General features: G+C 44.7%; 2 protein-coding genes across 6 annotated transcripts in view; one reads left to right on the top strand and one right to left on the bottom strand.

Annotated features, from left to right (window-relative positions):
• The window catches only part of DMAP1 (DNA methyltransferase 1 associated protein 1), a 187,250-nt gene extending 168,589 nt beyond the window's left edge, over positions 1–18,661 (top strand). The window contains exons 12-13 of one of the 3 annotated variants that reach the window (XR_014790585.1): positions 1,320–3,341; positions 18,033–18,661. Coding sequence is in view for 1 of the 3 variants with exons in the window: in XM_084852733.1 (XP_084708859.1) it covers positions 1,320–1,379 (60 nt within the window). In the remaining 2 variants the exon portion in view is untranslated. Of the gene's footprint in view, positions 1–1,319; positions 17,885–18,032 lie in introns of those variants that run through there. The other 2 variants (XR_014790584.1, XM_084852733.1) reach the window with 2 other exon arrangements.
• ERI3 (ERI1 exoribonuclease family member 3) overlaps positions 1–26,402 on the bottom strand; it is a 271,698-nt gene that overhangs the window by 1,748 nt on the left and 243,548 nt on the right. For 2 of the 3 annotated variants that reach the window (XM_084852748.1, XM_084852746.1), the window contains exon 8: positions 2,521–6,619. The exons of the other annotated variant lie outside the window; for it this stretch is intronic. In XM_084852748.1, coding sequence (XP_084708874.1) covers positions 6,537–6,619 — 83 coding nt within the window. In that variant the 3' untranslated portion in view covers positions 2,521–6,536. Of the gene's footprint in view, positions 1–2,520; positions 6,620–26,402 lie in introns of those variants that run through there. 3 annotated transcript variants of the gene reach the window in all.

Genomic DNA, 26,402 nt, shown 5'->3' with positions numbered 1-26,402 from the left:
TGTGTATGTAACAATTCTCATTTTAAAATCATTCCGTTCCATTAACAGAGAGCCAGGTTCCCAGGCTCTTGTAAATTATAATGTAGAACATTTTTTCTAACCAGACACTTTCTGTTTTTGCCCATGGCGACAGGCAGAGCCAAGCCAGAGAAGGTGATTGATATGAATTTGTGACATATTTGAAAGATGGCTCTTTTGCCATCTAAAGATTATCAAACACATGCGCTCATCCCCATTAATTCGGCAGCCTCGCTGGGAAGCTCTCAACCCCCACTCCTTTGTTTCCAGGTTGGACTGGCTCTTTAAAAATGTCCCTTTTAGTCCTTGTTTCTCCAAATAGTAGGCTTTGTTTTTCATAGGGTGCCTGCTAACAAAGTGGTGCAGATCTCCCACTAAGCAAAGCCACAGAAGACAGCTGTGGGCTACTATTCAAGACAAACATTCTCAACCATGGAGGATGGGTGCATCCCCAAGAAGTGTGGGGGCTTAATTACAAATTCAGGCTCTTGATCATTTATGCCTGAAGTGTTTAAAGCAAGCAAAGGAAGGTGGTTAATGGGAGCCTGTGTCCCAAGAGGGCTCATTTGACTATGAATTTCTTCTCTTCACTGACTATGGCCCTGAGCAATTGTTTTAGAGAACACCTTTCACTCTCTAGTTGGCCCTAAATGGCCATACGATCCTTGATCATTTCTGTGGTGCTCAGCCTTCTTCCCTTTTCTCCATATTGTTCTGTCTATCCTCATTGGCCTCTTGGCTCCAAACTGTTGAGGCAAGAGAATTTTCTATTGTGGTTAGGCAAACTTAGACATCCTTGATGTTTAACTCATTGCCAAGACAATGGGGATGGAGTTATTACTGTGAGCCTTTGGGAAGGGTCTGTGAACAGGGGATCTGCTAACGTACTGCAGTCTATCCCTGGTGCAGGCTTCAGGCAGGCTCATGTCATGTGCCCCCTCTACTCCCCCCCTTGTGTGTCCAGTCCAGAAATCTTGGCTGTGGACAAGTGTACCTTGTAGCCAGCTGCCTCATGCGATGGGATTGGCTATCAGAACTTTTCCTTCTCTCCCCTAGTTCTGGCACTAGAGTGTTTTACAAGGCCAGCTGTCTCCCTTTTTTGGTAAATAATCACAAGCACCAGATCCAGGCCTGTGTTTATTTCAGGTGTTGTGTGGAGGTCTTTATCTGAGCTGTCTGGGCAGACCTGATAGTTTGGGTTTGGAAGGCTTCTGGGAAGGAGTTTTGATGTTCATGTAGTGCTAGTTTGCCTGATGATCTGACCCCCGTTAAAATCTCACTTTTGCTTCTTGTTCGAACAGAGAAAGCGCAGGGAATCTGCTTCTAGTTCCTCATCTGTCAAAAAGGTGAAGAAGCCATGAGAAACTTGATGTTCCAGCTGCTGGATTTTGGAGGACCATGACAATGACTGTGGGTACAGAAGGGCTGCATGACAGTGACCTTTATGCGGGAGGATTCCTGTAGTGACAATGCCCTCTCCCGCTCGAGAAAAGGGTATGCCTGCCCCAGGTAAAGGGGTTGGACTAGCTCACATAATGGCCTCTTATTAGTTGTTGCTGTGGTTATTGTGTTGTCTTTCGTATGCCTGACTTTTGTAAATTTCCTTGTAAATACAGAATCCCATTCCTTCTTGTTCCATAATCTGAATCTGCAATCATTGGGGGTAGGGATGGGGGGCAGGAGCACAGCACCTGTATGGCGACGGATGCTCCTTTTGTTTGATTTGCTCCCTATGTTGGGGTGGGCGGGAGCAGCATGATCAACCAGGCCACCAGGATTGGAATAATTTTTGTGAAGAATGTGAGGGGAGGGGACAAAAACCTGTCCAGGATTCCCTGGTATGATACACACGGGTAATTAAAGTTATTGTAGGTACTATAACAGTGGAGAAGACTGGGTTCTAGGTTTCAAAATAATACCAAAGTGGGAATGTCTGCAAGGAAGATCTACATGAACAAATTATTTTATGGAGAACAGTATTTTCAAAGAAATACATACATTGCTTATTCTGTTTGGGGCTCCCAGGATCTTCCACTTTCTGCAGGGCCACTGTTGAAGCATGGTCTTCCGTGTTCTTTGGCTACACCAAAGAACATTTAGCCATGGTTGAGCGCTAATTGTAATAGCACCTTCATTCCCATTGGAAGAGATACATGCTTGTTTCTGGATTTACAGAATGTCCTATGGAATGTCCACAAAGTTAAACTTTCCCTCAGAGTTTCATCTGATTAAAGAAATCTTGGTTGACTAATCTGAATGCATTACATATTAATTATACATTAGTTCTAAAGGAAAATACTTTGTTTTAGGTGATGCATGTACACATTACAATAGGCATTATCTTTGAAAAGGCATTTCCTGCTGTGCTGAGACTGGGTAATGCGTCTTCTGGTGTCTGCTGTCTGTGGGTTTTGTAAGTCCTTTTACTAAAAATAATTTAGATCTTCAGTTTGATTATTTCAGGCACCTTTTTATTGAATCAGAAGTATTTTAAATCAGCTAATCTAACCATTCAATTCAAATGTTACATCCCTTGTTTCCACATGTCTCAAGTGGATGGTACCCTCTGAGATCTCTTAGCCTAGCCGAAAGTATTCTGTGCTACACAAAGCCATCCCTAGTGCAATGAGTCCTTTGTGCTAACATGCAGAGTAGTTCTTCAGACTCTTAGTACAACAATCCTATGTGCGTTTACTTGGAAGTAAGTCCCACTCTGCTCAATATGTGTGTTTAGGATGGCAGCCTTCTTGGCTTCTATCGCAGGCTGTCACACACAGAGCAGTATCACTGTTGTGTTGTTTAGTGGTCAGTGGAGCAGTCAGCTGAATGTATGCTGGCATTATAAAACCCACTGTGCGGCATCATCCCATTGTATGTTCAAGTCAGTATAACTAGGGCTGTGTATACAATTGCAGAAAAATAATAGTATTTGGTATTGAATTCAGCATCCTGAAAGACGTTTCCAGCCCTTGTGACTATAAAGATCAACTTGAAAGTGTGTGAACAATCTCTGATGAGGTCTCCAAAGCCAATGGGGTGCTGAGTAGGATTTCCAGTTTCAGTGCTTTGCATAGCTACTTACCCCTCCTGTTTACTAGCAGAATTATGCAAAATGAGCAAATGTATGTACACTTGCAGAAGACATGCAAGCCACTGAATTCCAGTTTCTTGGTACAATGTTGATTTTTTTTTAGTGTATAACCCTTGCCTTCAGCAGGAAGAGATTAATTCGCTGTGCCTGAGACTTCAGTCATACATTTGGCATTGTGTGGCAGATAGTGAAGCCAGTGATATCGTTCAGGAGAGCAAGAACTTCCAGTTGTGTGAGTACTCCTGCCTCAGCAGCATGAGTCTTGAATATTTAGTATTAACCTGTAAGGTAGCCCTTCAGAGTGTATGGTCTGGAGTCTGTTGCCAGTTTGCTGAGTTTTTAACCATTGGATTGCACTTGCCCCAAACTACCAGAAAGCCCCTTTCTCATCCTCCCGTTTCAAGTATTCATCTTCCATCAGATAATGTTGGAAGAGGGCTGGGATACCCCTGGCCTATAGCTGTCAGGTCTAACTCATGCGCTACCCTCCACTTCCCCTTTCAAGTGCAACTGGGAATCGATAATGCATGACAACGCCCTTTGATTTACATTCTTGCTGGCAGAAAGAAAGGTCAAAGGCCAAGTTCTTCGTTTTCATAGAAAACTAATTAGACGACTCCATCGACACTGAATCAATAAAACTGATCAGGTGATTACACAGAGGGAGCCATTAAAATCCCTGTGACCTTTGATCCCAAGTCCCTAACCTGAGGTGGGAGAGACTCAGTTACATTTTCTAGTGCCTTGGAGGGTAAACCCCACAAAATGAGAATGGACTGGCCTGAAAGGCTTCTGTGGGTGATGGTGAACACAGGCTTTGCTGCCTGGCTTGAGCAGACATGCTGCTTCTATATGGTGTATTCCTATTGCCATTCCTACTGGATGAATGGTAGGGTGGAGGGAAAGGCACTGTGTGCACAGAGGGCTTACAAAGTGATATCCTCCTGCAATGTAGCCATAAATGCGCCAAAGTGGAGAGGTGTCCCCAGTGGAGCAGGCTAGAAAACTCTGTACTGCCACAAAGCAGACAGCAACACTGAAATGGTTAGTGATTTACTTTTGTCTTTGTCTTAGCCTAAGCAGTCACTCAGTATATTCTCCAGCAGCTTGTGCAGTTTTCAATCTCCCATTTGTCATCGTTGTCGAAATCATAAGAGGTGGCTCATATTAGTGCATAAGCCATCTTGGGTCATGAAGTTTTAAGCAAACACTGGGTAATTATTCATTGGCATTCAGTGTTCAAGTTTGTTTGACTACTTTAAAATGGATTGTGATTTTTTTAACATGTATCTCCAGGCTTAGCACTGTTATACGTGGTATATTTTCATAGCTGATGGAAAGGATGAGCGACTCTGCATATAAAGTGTAATGACAACCAGTGTGTACATATGTGTTGCCCTATGTAAGTGTTGCCTCCACTTCTAATTACAAGTTATACATGTGACGGGGGAGGCTGTGAAATCTCAGAGCACTCCCCTCTGCTCCTGGGGCCTGGACAGCCTATGTACTCTGTGTGTGAACCTCTATGTGTACTCTATGTACTATGTGTGTGAACCATCCCCTGGTTGTGCAATGAGTTGGGGAGATGAGGTGTAAATATTTGGCAGACTCGGGACCCTCACTTCACCCAGAGGCCCTTCAATAATGTGAAAGCATGCAGACATTTTAGTAGTGCCCGTTAGCATGCTTTCATCCCCTCTCATCCCTTTCCATTGCTTCTTCGAGAGCATTTGGCCTCATCTGAGGTGAAGATGGTGTAGATTGCAAGAAGCATAAATATTATAGGGGCAAGTATTACATCTTCTCAGAGCTTTCCCCAGGGAGGAACTAAGGAAGCAGCTACTGCTCTCCAGCTGGCTCGTTGTTTCTAAACTACAACTGGAAATGCATGGGGTTAATTTCTCATAGGCATGCACAGGTGACCAGTGGAAAGAGGTGGGATAAAGATCTCAGGAAGAAAAGACATTTGTGTAGAGGCTGCTAGCTTTTCTGAGCACCTGAACAGATTTTGGAAAAAGGAAGCCAATGCACCCAGTAAGAGATCTGTGGCAACCTCTGCCCCCTTGCAGTACATAAGGAGTCCTTTTCCAGAAGTTCCTTTCCCCCAAACTTTATTTGTGTGGCACATTTACAGCAAGGATGGGAGTAACGAGCCGATGAGGAGGTCAGGTTGGGTTCAGCTGGAACATCCACACACCATGCATTATTTACCAGGAAGGCCCAGTGCCTGTATAGCTCACAGCCTGACTGCTGCATGGGCAGAGCCCTCTTGGTGTGGCTCCAAGGTAGGTGGCAGCTGGAGCCTATCCACCTGGGGATCCATTCAGCAAAGGCTAGGGGTGGGGCAGAAGTTTTCAGGAAACTATTGAGATTACGGGGGAGAGAGAGCCATTCCTTATCTCCTTCCTCCCACACTGGTCCAGGGTGATGGGAAAAACAGGCCACACCTCTCAAGTAACAAACTGGTTACAGCCACTGTGGAAGGGAGAAAAGGTCAGTTTAGGAAAGGGGAAGGGGCAGAGATTTCAGTGAATTTGCAGGTCGTGGCAGCATATTGAGGCTGGGAACACAACCCCCCTGCTGGGCTAGCAGTAATGGGCATGTCCACTGCCCGCAATGGACCGCATGCTACATGGGGACCATGTGCAAGCACAGGATGGGTGCACAGCAGGGTCTCCCACAGTCTGAGTCAGCATGAGCAAGGGACCAGGGTGCTGTACATGGTGATGAGCATCAACCAGGATGCTCCAGCCCCTGCTGAATGAAGCCCCAGGGAGATAGGTAGCTCTTGGTGGGCAGGGAATACAGGCACTTTACCTTGAACAGAAAGAGCCAAGCTTCCTTAGTCACATACAGGAGGAATTGCAGGGTTAGTGTTTATTTAAAACGGGGGGGCGGGTAGAGGCTGCCGAAGAAAGAGGGGACTGTCTGGATGCTGCTCAGTCAATATTTAGCTGACACGCAGGAGACACAGTAACAGATTCACACAGGAAAAGGGCTTGACTGCAGCTGTTGAGATATTGTACTCAAAATAATATGGGCATGTGCCCTGAACATGGCGCCACGGTCTTGCTACAGGCGCAAATGTGAGCAAAGAGAGAGAGAGAGAGAGAAAGACGCCAATGGAAATCAGAAGCCAACAAAAGGGAAAACAATCTACGTCTCTAACCATGTGGAGCAAGCGCCCTAGGGGGCTGCAGGCTGGGCCAGGCTGGGCAGGCAGCCTGCCCCAGAGAGGGAGTCACGTCAGGCCTACACAGAGATTCCAGTTCCATATATACAGCCTCTACTGGCAGAACAGCAAAACTGACGGAGTCGTGGGGTTGCTCGTTCCTCTGTCCTCTTTCTGTCGTTCGAACGCTCCAGCCCATCACGCCCATGTAGCAGGAGCCGGCCGCATGCAGCCCTGTCCGGCCGGCCCCGGAGATCAAAAGGGCTTGGAGGTCTGCTTGAAGATGAAGCCTCTGTGGGCCAATGTCTTCATGATGTTGGCAATGTTCTTGCAGTCATCTGTCAGCCAAGAAAGAAGTGGACAGAGAAGAGACATGTTATATTTCACTCATGGGTAAGAAAATGTTAGAAAAATGGATTAGACACACTCCATATCCTATGCATACAACAATCCACAGACACCCCACAGGCATGTGTGCTTAAGCACACATGCATACACACCTCTATGATCATGCATGCCCTAGATGGGCCATAGCCCTACTTGTAATACAACTGAATGGAATGTGCTTCTGATTTCAGATTCGGCCCTACATAGGTTTCCGGGCTATGGAAATGAGAGGAACTAGATCTTTGACTGTGGCATTGCATGCTGTTATTTGCAATGAAACAGGTTGTTATTCAATTCTACAGGGCCCTTCTTTCACTAACAAGTAGAGTAGCAATTGTGTAAGCAGAGTTATTTAGGTAACGATGAAGGCATCTCTTCTCTGGTTCCAGACTCACCCACCACCCCTGACTGAGTGATGCAGGAAGCCCAGTTCTTCCTCTGCCAACAAATGCAGAACAGATATTAACTGATCTGCCATCCTAACTACTGACGAGTTATAGCAATCAGTGTCTGAGCAGTTAGCACAGGTCTATTTTTAATAATAATGTATAACTGAAACCTGGGTGGATGAAGGGGCATATGTGAATCTGTCCCAAATCTGTCTGCCTAGGTATGCAGTACAGCACCAACATAGGCTGGGTATCACTGTCATCTATAAGGAATCCATCTCCCTCACCAGGAGACCACTGCACTAGTATGCTGGGTTTGAGCACTGGACCGTGTTCGGCCACATAGAGAATTCTGATGGTGTACTAGCCCCACTGCTGCCCATCAATATCCCTGCCCAAGCTAGCTGATGGTACTTCTGATGTGGTACTGGAAAACAATAGGACGCTTGTCTTGGGGAATTTCAATATTCACACTAGGGCAACTTTAAGGGCTCCTGCTCAGGACTTCGTGGTAGCTACAACAGCTGTAGGATTGTCTCAACCATAGGATTGTCTCTTCGCACCCGGGTGAGAAGGTAAGTGCTGTTTACTTATTTACCTATTAAATTACCTCATGTAATAATTTAAAACTCAATTTAAACTCATAAAACATTAGCTGAAGCCAAAACAAGGATACAGCAAAAGGAGCTAAATCCCAGAAGGGCAACCCTTTACAAACATACAATTAGGAGCTAAATTCCGGAGTGCAGCCTTGCTCTAATAGAGATTCCTAAGTGGTTTAAGAGAACCTCAACCACACACTTGAAATTAAACCCAAGTTTTAGAAAGGGGCAATAAAAGCAATATATAACTCTATATTGATAAGAGCCATTGTGCAGACCTCACTAGTGGAAGAGTCTGCTTATAAGCAAAAAAATGTAGGCTACCTTCAGTTTGGTCTCAGTACAGGGTCAGGTTTTAGGTCTTATAGAGCAGCTCATAAACTAAAGCTCAGAAAAAAGACTCATCCCAAGTTTGAGAGTTCAACTAATCATTTATTTTTAAAAAACACACATAAAGGGAGTCTGAGGCAGCTTGGGGAAGCCCCATCCTCTGTGCTCAGAAGACGAGCACGGAGCGACTGAAAAGGGGTGGGGCTGGGGGGGCATTCCAGGGCGGGGAGAGCGGAGCTGTGTGTACAACACATCCTATGTGTTGTACGGCAGCTTCCTCTCCCAGTTGGCTCCCCTGCTGCTAGAAGAGCAAGGCAGGAGAGGCGTGGAGGGAACGATTCCCCCGTGCCTCTCCTGCCTTGCTTTGGATAGATGGTCGTCTCTGAGGTCGGATGCGGCTGCCTATCTACTTAGGATTGCGCCCTAAAATGATCAAAGGGCTGCAGCGCCTCCTCTATGAGGAAATGTTACAACATATGGAACTGTTTAGCTTAGAAAAGAGGCAAGTATGGGGAAATGTGATAGAGGTCTAGAAAATTAAGTATGGCCATTTCTCCCCCCTCCCCCCAATAATATTAGAACCAGGGTGATCCCATGAAGCTGATTGGTGGGAGATTCAGGACAGATAAAAGGAAGCACTTCTTCACACACTAACTATGGAATTCACTTCCACAAGGTGTAGTGATCGCTACTAATTTGGATGGCTTTAAAAGGGGACTGGACAAATTCATGGAGGATAAGGCTATCAATGGCTACTAGTCCTGATGGCTATATGTTACCTCCAGTATCAGAGGAAGTATGCCTATGTACACCAGTTCCTGGGAAACATGGGTGGGAGGGTGCTGGGGCACCCATGCCCTGCCTGTGGATTTCCTGCGGGCAGCTGGTTGGCCACTGTGGGAATAGAATACTGGACTAGATGGTTCCTTGGTTTAATCCAGCATGGTTCTTTTTTGTAGAACGCACTACAGACTTGGTATTTGTAAATGGACCAGAGGTTGGTGGTTCTTAATTGGTTCCCCAACACCCATAACCCTGATGGTCAGACCACTTCCTGGTGAAGAAATCAGAGGCATCCAAAGGAGAAAGTGTTGTAGTAATGGGTAACCTCAACTACCCTCACATTGACTGGATAAATGCATGTCCAGATCATAGTTACTCTAAGCCAGGAGTCCCTAATATGGTACCCACGGGCACCTGCAAACAGGTCCCCAATGGGGTGCCCATGGGCACCTGAATTTTTGATTCTATTTTTCCCATTTTTAAAAAATATACGTACATGGGCTTGTATGAAATGCATACAACTTTCTAGCAATTATATGCAGGCTTGAACAAAAGCAGACCAAATATCCAAGTAAGTATCGATTTGAAGGTGGCATCTATATGCCACCCATTCAAATACTGAAAGTGTTGTGAGGTCCTCAATCCACTGCATTATAGGAGCTGAGTATTTATCCTTCCAATGTTGTAATATCAGTCTTTTAGCTGTCAAAGGGGTGCAGAGAATCCATTTACGCTGATAATTTGTTAATTTCCATGAAGCAGGTAAATAATTTAAAAGAACGTGTACATCAGTAAATATTAAAGATTATTCCAGTACAAAATTTATCTGTGTAATGCCCCCTCCACCGCCAAAGCAGCAGCTACTGGACATTGCCAAAACATATGTCCAAAAGAAGCATTAGCTGTATTGCACCGCCAGCAATTAGCTGAATTAGATAATTCCTTATTAAAGAGACTTTGTGGTGTCCAACAGACATGAAACAACGTCTTTTGCTGAATAAGACGCAGCTTAAGATCCATAGTCATGACAGGTAGATGCCAAAGCGGCAATCCACTGATTAGGCTTTTTATGGAGGTGCCCACAGCACTTTGTCAAAATCCCAAATATGCCCACAGCTCCAAAAAGGTTGGAGCCCCTGCTCTAAATGACTGTCCTCTAGAAGAGGAGGACCCTGAAATTAATGCACCCAGAAGAACCTAGTGCAAGATGTGAGAGCTGTTGAACTGATTGGAGACAGTGACCACAGTGTTATCAAATTTAATTTTTATGTAAGTGGAAGATTGCCAAGGAAGCCCAACAGTTACATTTGAATTCAAAAGAGGAAACTTCTCAAAAATGAGGAGAGTGGTAAAAAGGAAGTTGATAGGGAAGGCCAAGCAGGTCAAATCTCTCCAGAATGCTTGGGGATTATTCAAAACAAGTGGTGAAGCTAGGTAATTTTAGACCTTAGCCTTAATGGTCTTATCGGGGGGGGGGCGCTTTAGACAGCCCTGTGTGTTACATTTTTCTTCACCCCACCTGCCATTCCATGTTTCACAACCCTGAAATATTAAATTAAAAAATGAACAAAAACTGTTTGCCAACACTAAAATACTCATAATACTTTGAGCATGTGCAGTTTTGCATTTTAAACTCACTTGATTCATTGCACATTCATGACTACAGGAATAAAACAGTTTGCTTCTGCTGCCCTGATGCTAAAACATATACTTGGGAATAAGCACCCTTTTGTTGTAGGAAAAGGTACTATAATTTTAAAGTAAATGTAATAAAATTAAAATCTGTAGCTGCGTACATGTCAGTTCAATTGCCCCCTAATTCTAAATGTTTTTAAAAACAATAAGGAAGGATGATGTTGGGAGCAGTGTCAGCTGTGGTGGGCCGCCGCAGGCCCAGTTGCTGATATGGGGCCTGTCTGCCACTGGCCCCATCACATGCTGCTCTCTGGATGGTCATTTGGGAACCCCTTAGCCTACAGGGCCCTGGACTTTGGCCCCAAGGTCCAGCCCTAGCTGTACCACTGTTCAAAACCACAATAATAGCTCAGCTAGCCTGTACACTACAGATCAAGAAAGGCCATCAGCGTTGTTAACGAGCAACATCAAGGAAACTATTAGAGAAAAGAAGGCTTCCTTCAGAAAATAGAAGTGTTGCCCAAATGAGAACAAAAAGGAACACAAACTTGCACAAAAAGAATGCAAGAAGATAATAAGGAGCACAAAAAAGGATTTTGAGGAGCATATTACTAATATCATTTGTTGTTGTTGTTCAGTCGTTCAGTCGTGTCCGACTCTTCGTGACCCCATGGACCATAGCACGCCAGGCCTTCCTGTCCTGCGCTCTCTCCCGGAGCGTGCTCAAGTTCATATTCATTGCATCCGTGATGCTATCTAGCCATTTCATCCTCTGCCGTCCCCTTCTCCTTTGGCCTTCAGTCTTTCCCAGCATCAGGGTCTTTTCCAGGGAGTTTTCTCTTCGCATTAGGTGGCCAAAATATTGGAGCTTCAGCTTCATTATCTGTCCTTCCAATGAGCACTCAGGGTTGATTTCCTTTAGGATGGACTGATTTGACCTCCTTGCAGTCCAGGGGACTCGTAAGAGTCTTCTCCAGCACCACAGTTCGAAAGCATCAATTCTTCGGCGCTCAGCCTTCCTTATAGTCCAGCTCTCACAGCCATACATTACTAACTAATATCATTAGTGGGCTTTTTTTTAACAAATAAAAACTTTGTTCCACCATCTTGAGATGCTTCTCTTCCATTCTATTTTGGATGTTCTCCCGCTTCTGCACCTTTTGTTATAACATTTAGCCCAACAATTAAAAATTATTTGAATACACCAGAAGCAGATAGGGAAGCAGTAGGACCACTGAATGACAGGGGAGTTGCAGGAGTACCAAAGAAGTGTAAGGAAATTGCAGAGAAGCTAAATGAATTATTTGTGTCTATCTTAACTGCAGAAGACTCAACAGTCTTATAGGCCCCTTCCAACTCTACTATTCTATGATTTTACTATTCTATAAGATGTAAGGCAGATAGCTGTACCTGAACTTTTATTTTTAGGAAGAAAAACTGAGGAACTGAGGGGCATATAGTGGTGACAAAAGATGAAGTTCTAGACCTTATTGACAAATTGAAAACACAAAAATCACTGGATCTAGATGATCTATCTAGATCATCTATCACCAATCTATCTGAGAGTTTCTAAAGAACTCAAATGTGAAATTGCTATTCTTTTAAAAATATGTAATATGTCCCTAAGATCATCCTGTGTACCAGAGGATTGAAAAGTGGCCAATGTAACACCAATTTGTAAAAAGGGATGGGGTGGATGTGGATCCAGTAAATTTCAGGCCAGTTCGATTAATGTCTGTTCTAGGTAAATTGGTGGAAAGCCTTATCAAGCATATAAGAAGGACAAAGTCCTGCTGAAAACAAATCAACTTCACTTCTGCAAAAGGTAAGTCCTGTCTCTCTGACCTTTTAGAGTTCTTTGAGAATGTCAACAAGTAGAGATTGTTGAGATTTTATTATATTGAGCCATACAGAAGTTGTTAATAATGATGATGATAATAGAAATAACAGCAGCAGCTGCAAGTATGTGGATAGCAGCGATCCGGTAGACATTAGGAGGTGGCTTTGAGGCCAATAGGCCTTTGACTATTAGGTCCTTGGGGTTCCCGTGCAGAGATGGTCACCACCACTTAAGATATATATAAGAAAATGCCATATTCAGAGTCAGGTAAGAAAGAAGCCCTGTTTTAGTTGCTCATCAAAAGGGGAGCACTGAGGTAGCTATACAGGCCTTGCTGGAGAGGGCATTCCATAATTTACTCAGTCGAAAAAGCCCTGGTTCATGTCCCATATTTCAGAATATGTGGGGACAATCAACAGGTCCTTGGGTGTTGAACAGAGCTCTCAAGCAGGTTTGTATGGAAGGAAGTAGTCCGTAGGATATCTTGGCCCCAGAATGTTTAGACGAGTCTTTTTTCCACCGAGGGTCTTGGGCGTAATGTGCTGGGGGCCGCTTGCTATGAGTGGCTGGAGCCAGAGTCACCTTCCCCACTTAGGATCATCACCAGTCCATGCTTTCTTCCTCTCTTAAGGATTAAGTGATCCCTTAAGAGCGAGGGATCATTACCACCCAAAACTTCCTCACAGTCTCACCCGTTCTCCTACCCATATCACCCTGAGACCCCATTTCCCTGACTCTTTTCATGTTGGGAAAGGCAGCGGGAGTGAGAGTAAGGTTTGGGAGCTGCTGCTTCAAGCTATGCAAAGTGCCTGCCTTGAAGCAGTGGCTCCTGACAGAGCATCTCCCCCCCCCCCGCTTTTCTATCTGAGGCGCGGGGGAGTGCTCCATTGGGAGTCACTGGGCAGAGCCAAGAGGTTGAGGATGTGGGCTGAACTGGGGTGCTCTGCAGGCTGCAGATGGCTCATGGAGCAGTGGTTTGCCTCCCCTAGTCTACAACCCTAAAAGGTTAACCCCAGCACTTTGACTTGAGTCCAGATGCAAATTGTTAGCCAGGGTGGCTGAAACAGTACTTGGGTGAAGTGAGTGGAATGCCTTATACCAAACAACACTTGTGCAATCAAGTCCCACATAGCATTCACCACTGTATTGCATGTTCCCAACAAGTTGATTTAGTGGTTTGGGTGCTAGGATTCTTTCATGATGTAAATGCTTGCTGGGAAATTGCCAGCTTGGCAAGTTAGTAATTTCTGCAATTCTCCACACAAAACCTGCATCATCTGGAATGTCTCAAAAGAAGCACTTTTGTGGCAAGGAACTGTCAGCCAGTCTCCATCTGGACCTTGAACTCCGTTAGCCACTGCTTAAGACTCCCCTCTTCAACACCATCCAGGCTCCCTCCACTTGTTTTAGTGGGCAAAAGTTCTGGTGAAACTGAATTCACTTTAATCCATAGGTTTTGAACAGGTGGGTCAAGATTCACAAGTGGATTGTGGCCCTAGTTCAGCTGTGTCACAGCAGTGTGGCCACTGAGGTTTTATTGTGGCCTTTTTTCTTTTTTAGAGGAAAGGCCTCCCTCTCCTCTTCTAACTTGAAATGTGTGTGTGTGTTGCTGGTGCACTGTCTTGCTTCCTCCTATTGGCCTGGAGGGTGCATAGGCTCCAACCCTTACTGCTAAGCTCTACTTCCCCCATCCCCAAGTTCACAGACTCTTGGAAGTGGGTCCTATGTTGCTAAGTTTGAGTTTCAGGTAGGTCTTATCTCTTGACAAGTGGAAGACCACTGCTTTAAACCATGTCTGCACTGTACTTACAATCTGTTCTTGCTTCAATTCAAGCGGGACAACTAGTTCCTCTTCAAAACAAATACAGTGTTCATGACAATCCTGATTTCACATCATTCCTAACTAAGATGATGCTATGCCTGGTCTTGCATTATTTTTAAGGTGGCTTAGATAGATGTCAGGTGACCATGCAGCATACAGCAGATAATATTGGGTGGATGTGCTCTACAATAGGCCAACCTGTAGGGCTAGTCTAAATGTTTCTTAATTTGGGGAGGGGGTCACAGTTGGGGGCTGGGAGGGCTTTGGATCCAGAGCCTTCCCTGCTCTGTCCACACCACACCCCTGCTCTTCCCCCTTTTCCTCTTCTCTGACGTTGGAGAGGTGGGGGTGTGGATCTTTCCACGGGGGCAGGGAAGATGGATCCGATATATCTCATGGTTCCTGGAACACTGTCCCAAGGACCAGGCGTTTGCCCTGTTAAACTGAGGATTTTTTTAGAAATCAATTTATCTAATTCACACAAATTGAAATTTTACAAATTCAATGAACTTATAATTTTTTGGCATGGCCAAAATGGAGAGGATTTGGTGACAAAGAGCTGTGAAAAACAAAGATGTGCTTCTCGGCCTCTAAATCAGGGGTGGACAATTTCCAATGGTCCAGGGACCAATTCCCCCCAGGAATCCAGCAGAGGCTGCAGTCCTCCCTGTAATTGTCAGTGCTGGGCTCCTGAATTTGCTGATGAACTTCGGTAGCACTATAGCAGAAAAGATGCCTTGCTCAATGGTGAAATTGCGTCTCTTTTGCCACTGCATTTGGTGGCACATCTGGTGACATAGCAGTGGCAGGGCCACAAAAAAGGACGGGGGCTCGCATGCACGCCACATGATGCCCATCCCTGCTCTAAATGTTTGAAACAGAAAGTAAAATGCCTGGCTACCCCATCCATCTTTCCTCTCTCTTCTTCCCACCCCCTGAGATATTGGCGGAAACTGCTCAAATGTCTTTCCTCAGAAAAGCAAACAACGAGGGCTAGAAACATGCTTTAAAAACTAGATCTCAGATATTCTAGTTTCGGTCCAACAAGACACACACAAGAAACTACACCTGGATTAGGAAAATTGTTACAAATGCTGCTTGCCTATACACTTTTGGTGAGGAGTTTTATTGCAGGCCCTGCTAGTTCCAATCTTGCTCCTTTCCATATGCTTAACAATGGAGAGATGGTTGTAGTTGGGGCAAAATATTAGGACAGAGAAATGGACAGATAATTCAGAACAGAATGGAGTTTGCTCTAACAGGGAAGCAGGGGCTGGGCTGGCTTGGCTCGTGTTATTTACCTGGGACTAAACGCAAGCAGAGTTTGCTAAAATAGAAGCAAGGCTTAAATTGATTCCTGGTGTCTATATTTCATGTTGAAAATTGGCTTGTAAATCCATGTTTTGATCTATGGTGGCCGTCTCCTTAAGAAAAAGCAAGAGTAAATGTGTAATTTCTCCCTTGACAGCACACGGTGGCGAGGCGATCCTTCTTCCCGCTCCCCTCCGACTCGGGACAGCTCCGCTGCCTCCCATCAGCACTCTTTCTTCCTCGCCCCACGCCTTGATGTCTCCATTTCATTAGTGTGCGCCCATTCATCACGCTGTTACCGTAAGGGTGACTTTGCCCACTTGCATGTGGCAGGCAGGGCCTGGATGACATGGGGTGGCGCTGCCACTCTGACGGAGGAGGGAAGCACAACACACACACACACACACCCCTCCTAGTAAATGGATGTTGTGGCAGAGGGACAGCTGCATCATTACTGATGTGTAAATGATAAAGCAGCGCCTCCACATCCATCTCTTAACTGTAAATCCAGGGAGTGCTTTATAATCAAGCGGCAGCGATAATAATGTGAAATTAGGTCTCTCTATCAAAGGGGGGAGGCCTTTTAATCACGGCTTAAAGGGTGCAAGCGCTGTTTATCATAATTGAACTGTATCCGGGCTAATTGTGGCCATATTTCACTGTCTAGGAGACAGGCACGCCGACTGAGGAATGAACGCCAGGGGCCAAATGAAATAGGAAGCCACCACCCAACCAGTCTTGGCCCCAGAGGGCAGTCACCAAAGTATTTGGGGAGGGTGTCAACAGACACACAGAACACCCCCACCCACCATCACCCTGATTAACCCATTGAGTGCTGCTAACACAGTTGTGCGAAAGCAGAAAAGCAAATGGCATTTTTGACCTGCTGATGTTAGTTTATGCTCAAATTTCTGCAACTGCATGGGAATTGATGGATGTGGCTGGCCTAACAAAACCAAGAACTTTGTACCAAAATAAACTAGAAAATTAAAAATTTGGGATAGTTATGCAAATTATGCACACATCAAGTTATATAATTTATTGAGATTGAGAAAAGGCGCAAAAGAGAACTACTAGAATGATTACAGGAATCAGCAGAGCTTGACCCATTTAGTTTATGGGTGGGAGAGACAGGAAGGCTATGATACCCTTCTGCAAATGTATCACAGTGGGTAACATAGCAGAAGAGGGAAAGTTGTTTAGGTAAAGGGGAGATGTGGCATGTTATGTGGTGAGTAGCTGCAGACATTACAGTTAGAACAGGAATCGTTTCCATGGAAAGGTCATTTTTGGCAGCATCCTTGTTGCAACTGTTACATTTACTCTTCCTGAACGTCTGAGGCACATCCACAAGTGAATTAGGTGGGGATAGAGAAACTGTACCCATCAGCCTCAAGCTTCACACATATCAACCACACATATAGAACACATTCAAAATAGAAATTTGCCTCCTCTCCAAATTTCTTGTTCTTCCTGCTGGACATAAGGCAATCTGCTTGATGGGATTGCCCCTCCTCCAGGCCAGAAAAAGGGTCTCCCTCCAATTAAGTATTCCACTGGGAGGAGGCATTCTCCATATATCCAGACAGTGCTTCAGCAATGTGGTGCTCCAACTGTTCTCTAAGCCAACACAGTAAGTTTGCAAACATGTTAGCTGAAAATGCAACTAAGAATGGCAAGAAGACAGGAGAGGGACATCCTCATGTGTCCCTGTCTAATCCCAGCCCTAAATCAGACAAAAGAGAGGGGTTCTACTCAAGGGTGAGTCAGACTGCCCTATATCTACCAGGCAAAACAAGAAATTTACAGATAAACCAACATTCTAATTTCTCCTCTTGGTGGTCATACGGCAGGTTGAGGATTGGAATGTTCAAGAGGTAGGATGTTCAAGAGGAATGTCCAGGTAGGACATGGCCCCTGACTTATTTATTTTTCCAGACTATCTTGCAGCACCCTGCCTTCAAAATATGCAGGTGATCAAATGTCAATCCTGTAGTGCCTTGTAAATGTATGAATTGACTGACATTCAAGTATCTATCCTACAGATTTCCTCAAAAGCCTGCTGAAGTTGTTGCTCCTCTCAGGGAATGTGCTGTAATACCCTACAGGAATTCCCTGGTCAGAGATTTGTAAGATAATAGGTTGCACTCTTTGAGCCATCTAGACAATGTTGTATTAGAGACTTTCCTACCTTGAAAGGAATCCATAAACATATAGGTACTTGCCTTGCTTAAAATGTTGCATCTTAAGTAGAATTTCAGAACCTTGCATATGTCTAACATGTACCATTCCTCATCCCTGAGGTGGGAAGCATTAGAACAGAAAATGAGAGAACAATCCACTGAGACCAGTATTAAAATCGCATTCACCTTGGGCATGAAGCATTGGGACACTGTGCTATCTTCTCATGGTGGAAAATGCAGAAGTTCTTGTTCTCTGGGAGCACACCCAATTCAGAAACCCTACAGGCACTTATTATGGCTGTAAGGAAAACAGTCTTCAAGGTGAGCTTTCAATAGAATTGACACCAGAGAGCTGCCAGCCGAGCTAAAAGAATGGTGGTAAAGCTCAAAGTGAGAAGCCTGTGTACCTATTTAAGCACTTCTGGTTATATGGGTGAGTTGAGATTGAGCCCCTTTTTCTCAATTTCAGGACAGATGCCAAAAGCAGGCACCTGGGGTCTCCGTGTATTGGTGCTGAAGCTCTCTCACAGACCTGATTTGAAAAAATATATAGATTCTCAGAAACAGCTAATGGGACCCTCCTCTATTAATGGCGTGAGGCAACATCAACTGTCCAGGTAGAATTCTAGGCCCTATTAGTTGAGGCTTTTCTAAAGGTCAGCAAGGTGGAAAGCACATCTGTGAAGTAAACTGAACCTTCTAGTTGCTGCCACTGCACCTCCAAGTAGCTGGAGGAACATGTCTCTGGATATGTGTGGAGGATGGGACCCTGGATCAGAAGGTCTGGTCACATTAGACATCTCCAGGTGGCTATCTGCAAACCAGGCTCCCATGGGCCACTGAAGCACTGCTAGTATCACTTCTACTCAACTGTTTTTCATCATCTGTTGCCCTCTGATGAACAGAGAGAAAGGCAGAAAGATGAAGTCTTTGCCAAGTGCACCACTGGGCATTTACTTCTATTGCTTCCCGGTATGACTCTCTGCTGTAGAACTTCTCTACCTAATGGCTGGAGGGCAAAGCAAAGAGATCCGCTTCTGGATGTCTAAAGTGTCTTGAGTTATCTGTTGGAATGTCAGGGGAGTTAATGCCCTCTCTGCCTTGTCCAAAGTCTGACAGCTCATCAAGTCTGTGATTATGTTTTAGTTGCTTGCAACGTGTTCTACTTGGAGATCTCAGCTTCTTCTCTGCCTGTGACAACATCTCACTGACTACCACACAAATAGACTCATTTTTTTTCAAGAATTGTGGAGGAGATTCCCTGAACGGTGCATCTTCCTGGAACCTATGGGAGAAGCCAGTCCACCATCGAACTGCTGGCTTGGCATGGTGAAATAATGTGACAAGATTTTGCTTTGGGCCAAGGAAAGTCTGCACAGTAGGCCTTGGTACAGATTGCATTTTTGATGTAAGCAAAAGTGAGGAACCACTCATAGCTCAGTAGAACTGGAACAGACAGCTGGCTCTCTGGGTTCTATCTCCTCAAGAGAGAGCTCTCATCTCCTTATCAGAGGAGGGAAATTTACAAATCAGCCTGTTGCTTGCAAACAGTGGACTCTAAAAGCCACATCAGTCGGGGCCCTTGGAGTTGGGCACATGGGTATCTGTCTCTTCTGAGGCTGGGTTTGGGCACCGGGGGCAGTACATGCCTTCTGGAGTTTGGGAATGTGGTTTGGTTGAGAACAGGAGGAGGCAGAATAAGCCTCCCCTCCCTGCCCACTTCTGGAGAAAAGCTATATCCCTGGCATCAAGTCCAAACCATGTTCTGCAACCTGGATCTGGCTTCATGCTTATTCTGGCACTTGCAAGTGTGGTGTTGGAACTTCTTTTTGAAGCAAGAACGAGAGTGGCGTGCAGAGCTTCAGGTCACACTGGAGTCCCTTGCAATTTTCTTTTTCACACACTTAGGTAACAGATACCTCGCAGGGTCACTTACCATCTCCCCCAATGAAGGCTGGGTGAGCACTGGGGCCACCTCCACTAATAAGGTCAGGCAGGAAGGCTTTGTTGTTGTTGTTGTTCAGTCGTTCAGTCGTGTCCGACTCTTCGTGACCCCATGGACCATAGCACGCCAGGCCTTCCTGTCCTGCGCTCTCTCCCGGAGCGTGCTCAAGTTCATATTCATTGCATCCGTGATGCTATCTAGCCATCTCATCCTCTGCCGTCCCCTTCTCCTTTTGCCTTCAGTCTTTCCCAGCATCAGGGTCTTTTCCAGGGAGTTTTCTCTTCGCATTAGGTGGCCAAAATATTGGAGCTTCAGCTTCATTATCTGTCCTTCCAATGAGCAGGCAGGGTTGATTTCCTTTAGGATGGACTGATTTGACCTCCTTGCAGTCCAGGGGACTCGTAAGAGTCTTCTCCAGCACCACAGTTCGAAAGCATCCATTCTTCGGCGCTCAGCCTTCCTTATAGTCCAGCTCTCACAGCCATACATTACTACTGGGAAAACCATAGCTTTGATTAGACGGACCTTTGTCGGCAAGGTGATGTCTCTGCTCCTTACTATGCTGTCTAGGTTGGCCATAGCTTTCCTCCCAAGGAGCAAGCGTCTTTTAATTTCATGGCTACAGTCACCATCTGCGGTGATCTTGGAGCCCAAGAAAGTAAAATCTGTCACTGCTTCCATTTCTTCCCCTTCTATATGCCAGGAAGTGATAGGGCCAGATGCCATGATCTTAGTTTTTTTAATGTTGAGTTTCAAACCAGCTTTTGCACTCTCCTCTTTCACCCTCAACAAGAGGCTCTTGAGATCCTCTTCGCTTTCTGCCATTAGGGTGGTATCGTCTGCATATCGGAGGTTGTTGATAATTCTCCTGGCAGTCTTAATTCCGACCTCTGATTCATCCAACCCGGCATTTCTCATGATGTACTCTGCATATAAGTTAAATAAGCAGGGTGACAATATGCAGCCTTGTCGTACTCCTTTCCCAATTTTGAACCAATCGGTTGTTCCACCTCTGGTTCTTACTGTTGCTTCTTGACCCTCGTACAGGTTTCTCAGGAGACAGGTAAGGTGGTCTGGTACTCCCATCACTTTCAGAATTTGCCAGAGTTTGTTGTGATCCACACAATCAAAGGCTTTAGCGTAGTCAATGAAGCAGAAATAGACGTTTTTCTGGAATTCTCTTGCTTTCTCCATGATGCAGCGAATGTTGGCGATTTGATCTCTAGTTCCTCTGCCTCTTCGAAACCCAGCTTGTACTTCCGGTAGTTCTCGGTTCGCATACTGCTGAAGCCTAGCTTGTAGGATTTTGAGCATCACCTTGCTGGCATGTGAAATGAGCGCAATTGTGCGGTAGTTTGAACACTCTTTGGCGTTGCCCTTCTTTGGAATTGGAATGTAAACTGACCTTTTCCAGTCTTGTGGCCACTGTTGAGTGTTCCAGATTTGTTGGCATATTGAATGCAGCACTTTAACAGCATCATCTTTTAGGATTTTAAATAGCTCGGCTGGAATACTGTCATCTCCGCTAGCTTTGTTGTTACTAATGCTTGCTAAGGCCCACTTGACTTCACTCTCGAGGATGTCCGGCTCAAGTTCAGTGACCGCACTATCATGGCTATCAGGGACATTCAGATCTTTCCTGTATAGTTCTTCTGTGTATTCTTGCCACCTCTTCTTAATCTCATCTGCTTCTGTTAGGTCCCTGCCTTCTTTGTCCTTTATCATGCCCGTCTTTGCACAAAACGTTCCCTTCAGATCTCCAATTTTCTTGAAGAGATCTCTAGTCTTTCCCATTCTGTTGTTTTCCTCGATTTCTTTGCATTGTTCATTTAAAAAGGCCTTCTTGTCTCTCCTTGCTATTCTCTGGAACTCTGCATTCAGTTGGGTATATCTTCCCCTTTCTCCCTTGCTTTTCGCTTCCCTTCTTTCGTGAGCTACTTGTAAAGCCTCATCAGACAGCCACTTGGCTTTCTTGCATTTCTTTTTCTTTGGGACGGATTTCGTTGCTGCCTCCTGAACAATGTTACGGACCTCCGTCCATAGTTCCTCAGGCACTCTGTCTATCAGGTCTAATCCCTGAAATCTATTCCTCACCTCCACTGTATATTCATCAGGGATATGATTTAGGTCATACCTGAATGGTTTAGTGGTTTTCCCGACGTTCTTCAATTTAAGCCAAAATTTTGCAAGAAGCAGCTCATGATCTGAGCCACAGTCAGCTCCAGGTCTTGTTTTTACTGACTGTATGGAGCTTCTCCATCTTTGGCTGCAAAGGACATAATCAATCTGATTTCGATATTGACCATCTGGTGACGTCCATGTGTAGAGTCGCCTCTTGTGCTGTTGGAAAAGAGTGTTTGCTATGATCAGCATGTTCTCTTGGCAAAACTCTATTAGCTTTTGTCCTGCTTCATTTTGTACACCAAGGCCATGCTTGCCTGTTATCCCGGTGATTTCTTGACTTCCTACTTTAGCATTCCAATCCCCTATGATGAAGAGGACATCTTTTTTTGGTGTTAGTTCTAGAAGGTGTTGTAGGTCTTCATAGAACCGATCAACCTCAGCTTCTTCGGCCTCAGTGGTTGGGGCACAGACTTGAATTACTGTGATGTTGAATGGTTTGCCTTGGATTCGTACTGAGATCATTCTATCATTTTTAAGACTGTACCCCAGTACTGCTTTTCCCACCCTTTTGTTGACTATGAGTGCTACTCCATTTCTTCTAAGGGATTCTTGCCCACAATAGTAGATATGATGGTCACCTGAATTAAATTCGCCCATGCCTGTCCATTTTAGTTCGCTGATTCCCAAGATGTCAATGTTCAATCTTGCCATCTCATGTTTGACCACCTCCAGCTTACCTTGATTCATTGATCTGACATTCCAGGTTCCTAAACAATATTGTTCTTTACAGCATCGGATTTTCTTTTCACCGCCAGACACATCCACAGCTGAGTGTCCTTTCGGGTTTGGCCCAGCCGCTTCACTCTTTCTGGCGCTACTTGGAAATACCCTCTGCTCTTCCCCAGTAGCATATTGGACACCTTCCGACCTGAGGGGCTCATCTTCCGGCGTCATATCTTTTAGCCTTGTGATACGTTCCATGGGGTTTTCTTGGCAAGAATACCTCCACTAATAAGGTCAGGCAGGAAGGCTTAAGGCTTGCCAAATGAGAACAGGCACCATCTCCAGCAACAGTGACTGCTCTAGCACTCCACTCTATACTGACTCAAAAAGCCCAAAATGAGTGAATGGCATGCATATCCATCTTAATTGCTGAGTAAAGGGAGTGGGTCCCAATAACTGAGGTGGTGGGAGACCTCCCCATATTTTTATTCAAAAATGTCATGATGTGACTGTAGTTAAGCCTGCCTCCTGTTCCCAGAAGAAGAGAAGGCAGCTTGATGTGTTGGGAAATACCCTCAAATCCCTCATCAAACCAACCCTTACTAGGGTCATTGGGAGGGAGAAAACCCTGTAAAACAATGTAGTAAAACTTCAAAGAGTCTTGTGGCATCTGAAAGACTAACAAATTAATTCTGGAATAAGCTTTCATAGGCACTGTCCACTTCATCAGGTGCATGAAGTATTAACCTCAAATTGGAAGAATTAGATACACATGCTTGGCGTGGGGGAGATGTGAACTGTATTTTCAGAGAAAACTCAAATGCAAAAAGTACAGACAGTGATAATTATCTTAACAGTTTCACAAGATGTTATGATAACACAGAAATCATTGCAATGGTGAGCCGATTAACATATGCAGTGTGATTTAAAAAACACACCTTTACCCTTAATTCAAACCACAGGATATAAAGTTGTATCTCTTTATGAATTGTACCCCCAACAATATTGTGTTGATGGTTGTCTTTGAAATTCCTTTGTTCAAGAAAGGTGTGTGTGTATTCTGCAAGGCTGAAATGTTCCTCCACTGGTTTCTGAATATTGCCATTCCTGACATCACATCTGTGTTCCTGTGTTCAGATTTATTCTTTTGAGTAGAGACTGGCCTGTTTGTCTTATGTAGAATGCAATAGGGCATTGCTGGCAAATGATGGATATATCCCATTGGAAGATGAGCTGGTGTACGAGCCTCTGATATTGTGGATGGTATTATCAGGTCACGTAATAGGGTTGCCAGAGTAGACAGAGTTGGCATCTGGGTCTGCCACAGCGTCTGATTCCTGTGTCTGTATCTCTGTTGTGAGGTCATAAGCTGCTAGCGCGTATCCTTTTTATGTTGGGCAGCTGTCTGTGAGCAAGTACAGGCCTAGTACCCAAGGCCTGTGAAAGGGAAGTATTATTGGCCAGGATGAGTTGCAAATCACTGATGATAAATTTGAGTCGTCTTAGCTGGGAGCTAAAGGTGAAAACAAGTGGTGTTCTATTGTTTTCTCTACCAGGTCTGTCCTGTAGTAGAGTATTCCTGGGTACCAGTTTCCCCTACTGATCCATTTTTTCACTTTGTTGGGTGGGAAGTGTAGTCTAAGAAATGCCTGATTTAGATCTTTAAGTGGTCTGATCAGTCTGAGCAATTGCAGCTGTAGGTTTCTGTTACGGAGTGATGCTTATATGGCCATTATGTAGTTGCCCTGTCATATACAGAAAGTGAACCTATTAGTTTATTACATTTCTATACCGCCCAATAGCCAACACTCTCTGGGCAGTTCACAACAACTAAAAACATAAAACATAATTAAAAAGTTTAGAACTACAGTATAAAATAATACAAATAAAACCTAGCAGCAGTGCTAAAATTAAAAAATACAGTAACTGATTTAAAAATAACAGAAACTGAAAGACTAACATGCCTCAAAAAATAAGGAAGTCCTCACCTAGCACCGAAAAGACCACAACATAGGCACCAGAACTTTTCTAGGGAGCTCATTCCACAATTAGGGTGTCACAACAGAAAAGGCCCTCTTCTTAGTAGCCACCCATCTCACTTCATTTGGTGGGGGCTCCCAGAGAAGGATTGCAGAAGATGATCTTTGTGTCCAGGCAGATATATACCCTGTTGTGTCGAATGTTCTAGGCTCAGGCTGATGGTGGGCTGGATGTTATTGAAGTCCTGATGGAACTTCATCAGGGCCTCCTGTTCATGAGTCCAGATAATAAAGATGTCATCAATGAATCTCAGAGGCTTTGAGGGACAGGAGCTGAGGAAGCGTTATTCCAAGACAGCCATGAAGATGGTGGCATAATGTGGGGCCACGCGAATACCCAGAGCAGTGCTGTTATCTGAAGATATATGTTCTCTACAAAGCTGACGTAATTGTGGGTGAGTACACAGTAACAGAGTTTGGTGGCCAGATGTGCTGTAGCCCCATCTAGAATGGGGAATGCTGGTGTAAAGGGCCTCATCGTCCATGGTAGCTAGGGTGGTGTTTTCCAGGAGATTCTAGGAGTTTGTCAGAGGCTACCCCTCAGGAAATTAGAAAGGCCTATTAAGGCTTATTTAAAAAACTATACTGAGGTCCCCTTACTAAGAGCTGTATAAGAGCCCAGCTGCCTCTGGCTGAGACAGAACCTATCTGGGTAAGTGAGAAGCCCATGCTGACAGAGGAGGACTTACCTGGAGGAGAATCCTGGTTTTGGTCAGGAGAAGAGGTAAGCCAAGTGAGCAGACTGCCCTAGGGCCAGCAGAGGAAAACAGCCTCTTTCATATACACACAACAACTGCTCTCTCTCTCTCTCTCTCTCTCTCTCTCTCTCTCTCTCTCTCTCACACACACACACACACACAATGCCCGTTGATGGGGACCCTGCCAGCTCCCTTGGAATCTTATTCTCTTGACAGATTTTCATTCCCTACCTTGTGTAATTAGATTAAACTGACCCACACCTGCTCATTCATTCCTGAGCTTTTTCAACCTTCCCATGAAAGCATCCTTGGAAGAGTTGGGTCTCACTTCCAAAACTCTTATTTTGGTTGCTCACCTTTGGACCATCTTCAATTGGTCATTTGCCCTTCCAGTGAATCCATATTGAGCATGCTGAAACCCTTGTTTCCTGGGTTATAACTGAGGAAGTCTGCCCAGTTCTCAAGAGGTGGTATACCATGGTTGCTAGAGTGTGAACTGTGAGCCATTTCCCGCTATTAAGTCACTGGGTGCATGTAGGGTTGGATCCAGACTGAGTCATGCTTAGAGCAGACCCAATGAAATCTATGAAACATAGGTTAATCGTGATTAACTTAAGTCCCATTAATTTCAGTGGGTCTACTCTAAGCATGACTCAGTCTGGATCCAGCCCATAGGCCTTAGAGAGTATTCTCTCAATCTCAAACCTCATCTGCAATATGTGGATAATGATACTAGCCTACTTCACAAGACTACTGTAAGGATTATTCAGATAATGGATGTGAAGAGCTCTGAACACCTAGAATGTGTTACATAAACTATAATTATTATATTTAACATCCCAATACAGGTGGCAATAATTCCACATGTGAATCAGCAGAGACAGACAATAAATACATCTTCATACAGATGATATGACATTAGATTTCAAGTAGCAATCAACTGGGAGTACTCCATTGTGATGTGCTGTGCTGTTACACGTTTCCTCTAAAAGATCCAGAATTAAGGCGAATGTTCACACATTGTTCTTTCTTTGATGTCTCTACTATCAAACAACAACCTGCAGGTTTGAAACAGCCATCACAGATCAAACACTCTTAAAGAGTTTTCATATTGCCCCATATCTCCTCATATTTAAATGTTTTCAATATAGGCAATTCACACATTCAGCTGAGAGTGACAAGTCATAAAAGTGATGAGCTATTGCATAATGTACACAGATGCGTGTGAAACAGCTCTCCATCGCTGCCAGGGTCAGGATACTGGGCAAGATAAACAATTAGCCTGACCCAATACAACTGTTCTCTTGTTC

This window comes from Heloderma suspectum, chromosome 4 (genome assembly GCF_057233095.1).
Source record: "Heloderma suspectum isolate Gila_16-S chromosome 4, 16-S_ref, whole genome shotgun sequence".
In the NCBI taxonomy this organism is placed as follows: Eukaryota; Metazoa; Chordata; class Lepidosauria; order Squamata; family Helodermatidae; genus Heloderma; species Heloderma suspectum.
Note: the sequence above shows the minus strand (reverse complement) of the source record. Positions and strands in the feature narration are given on the sequence as shown.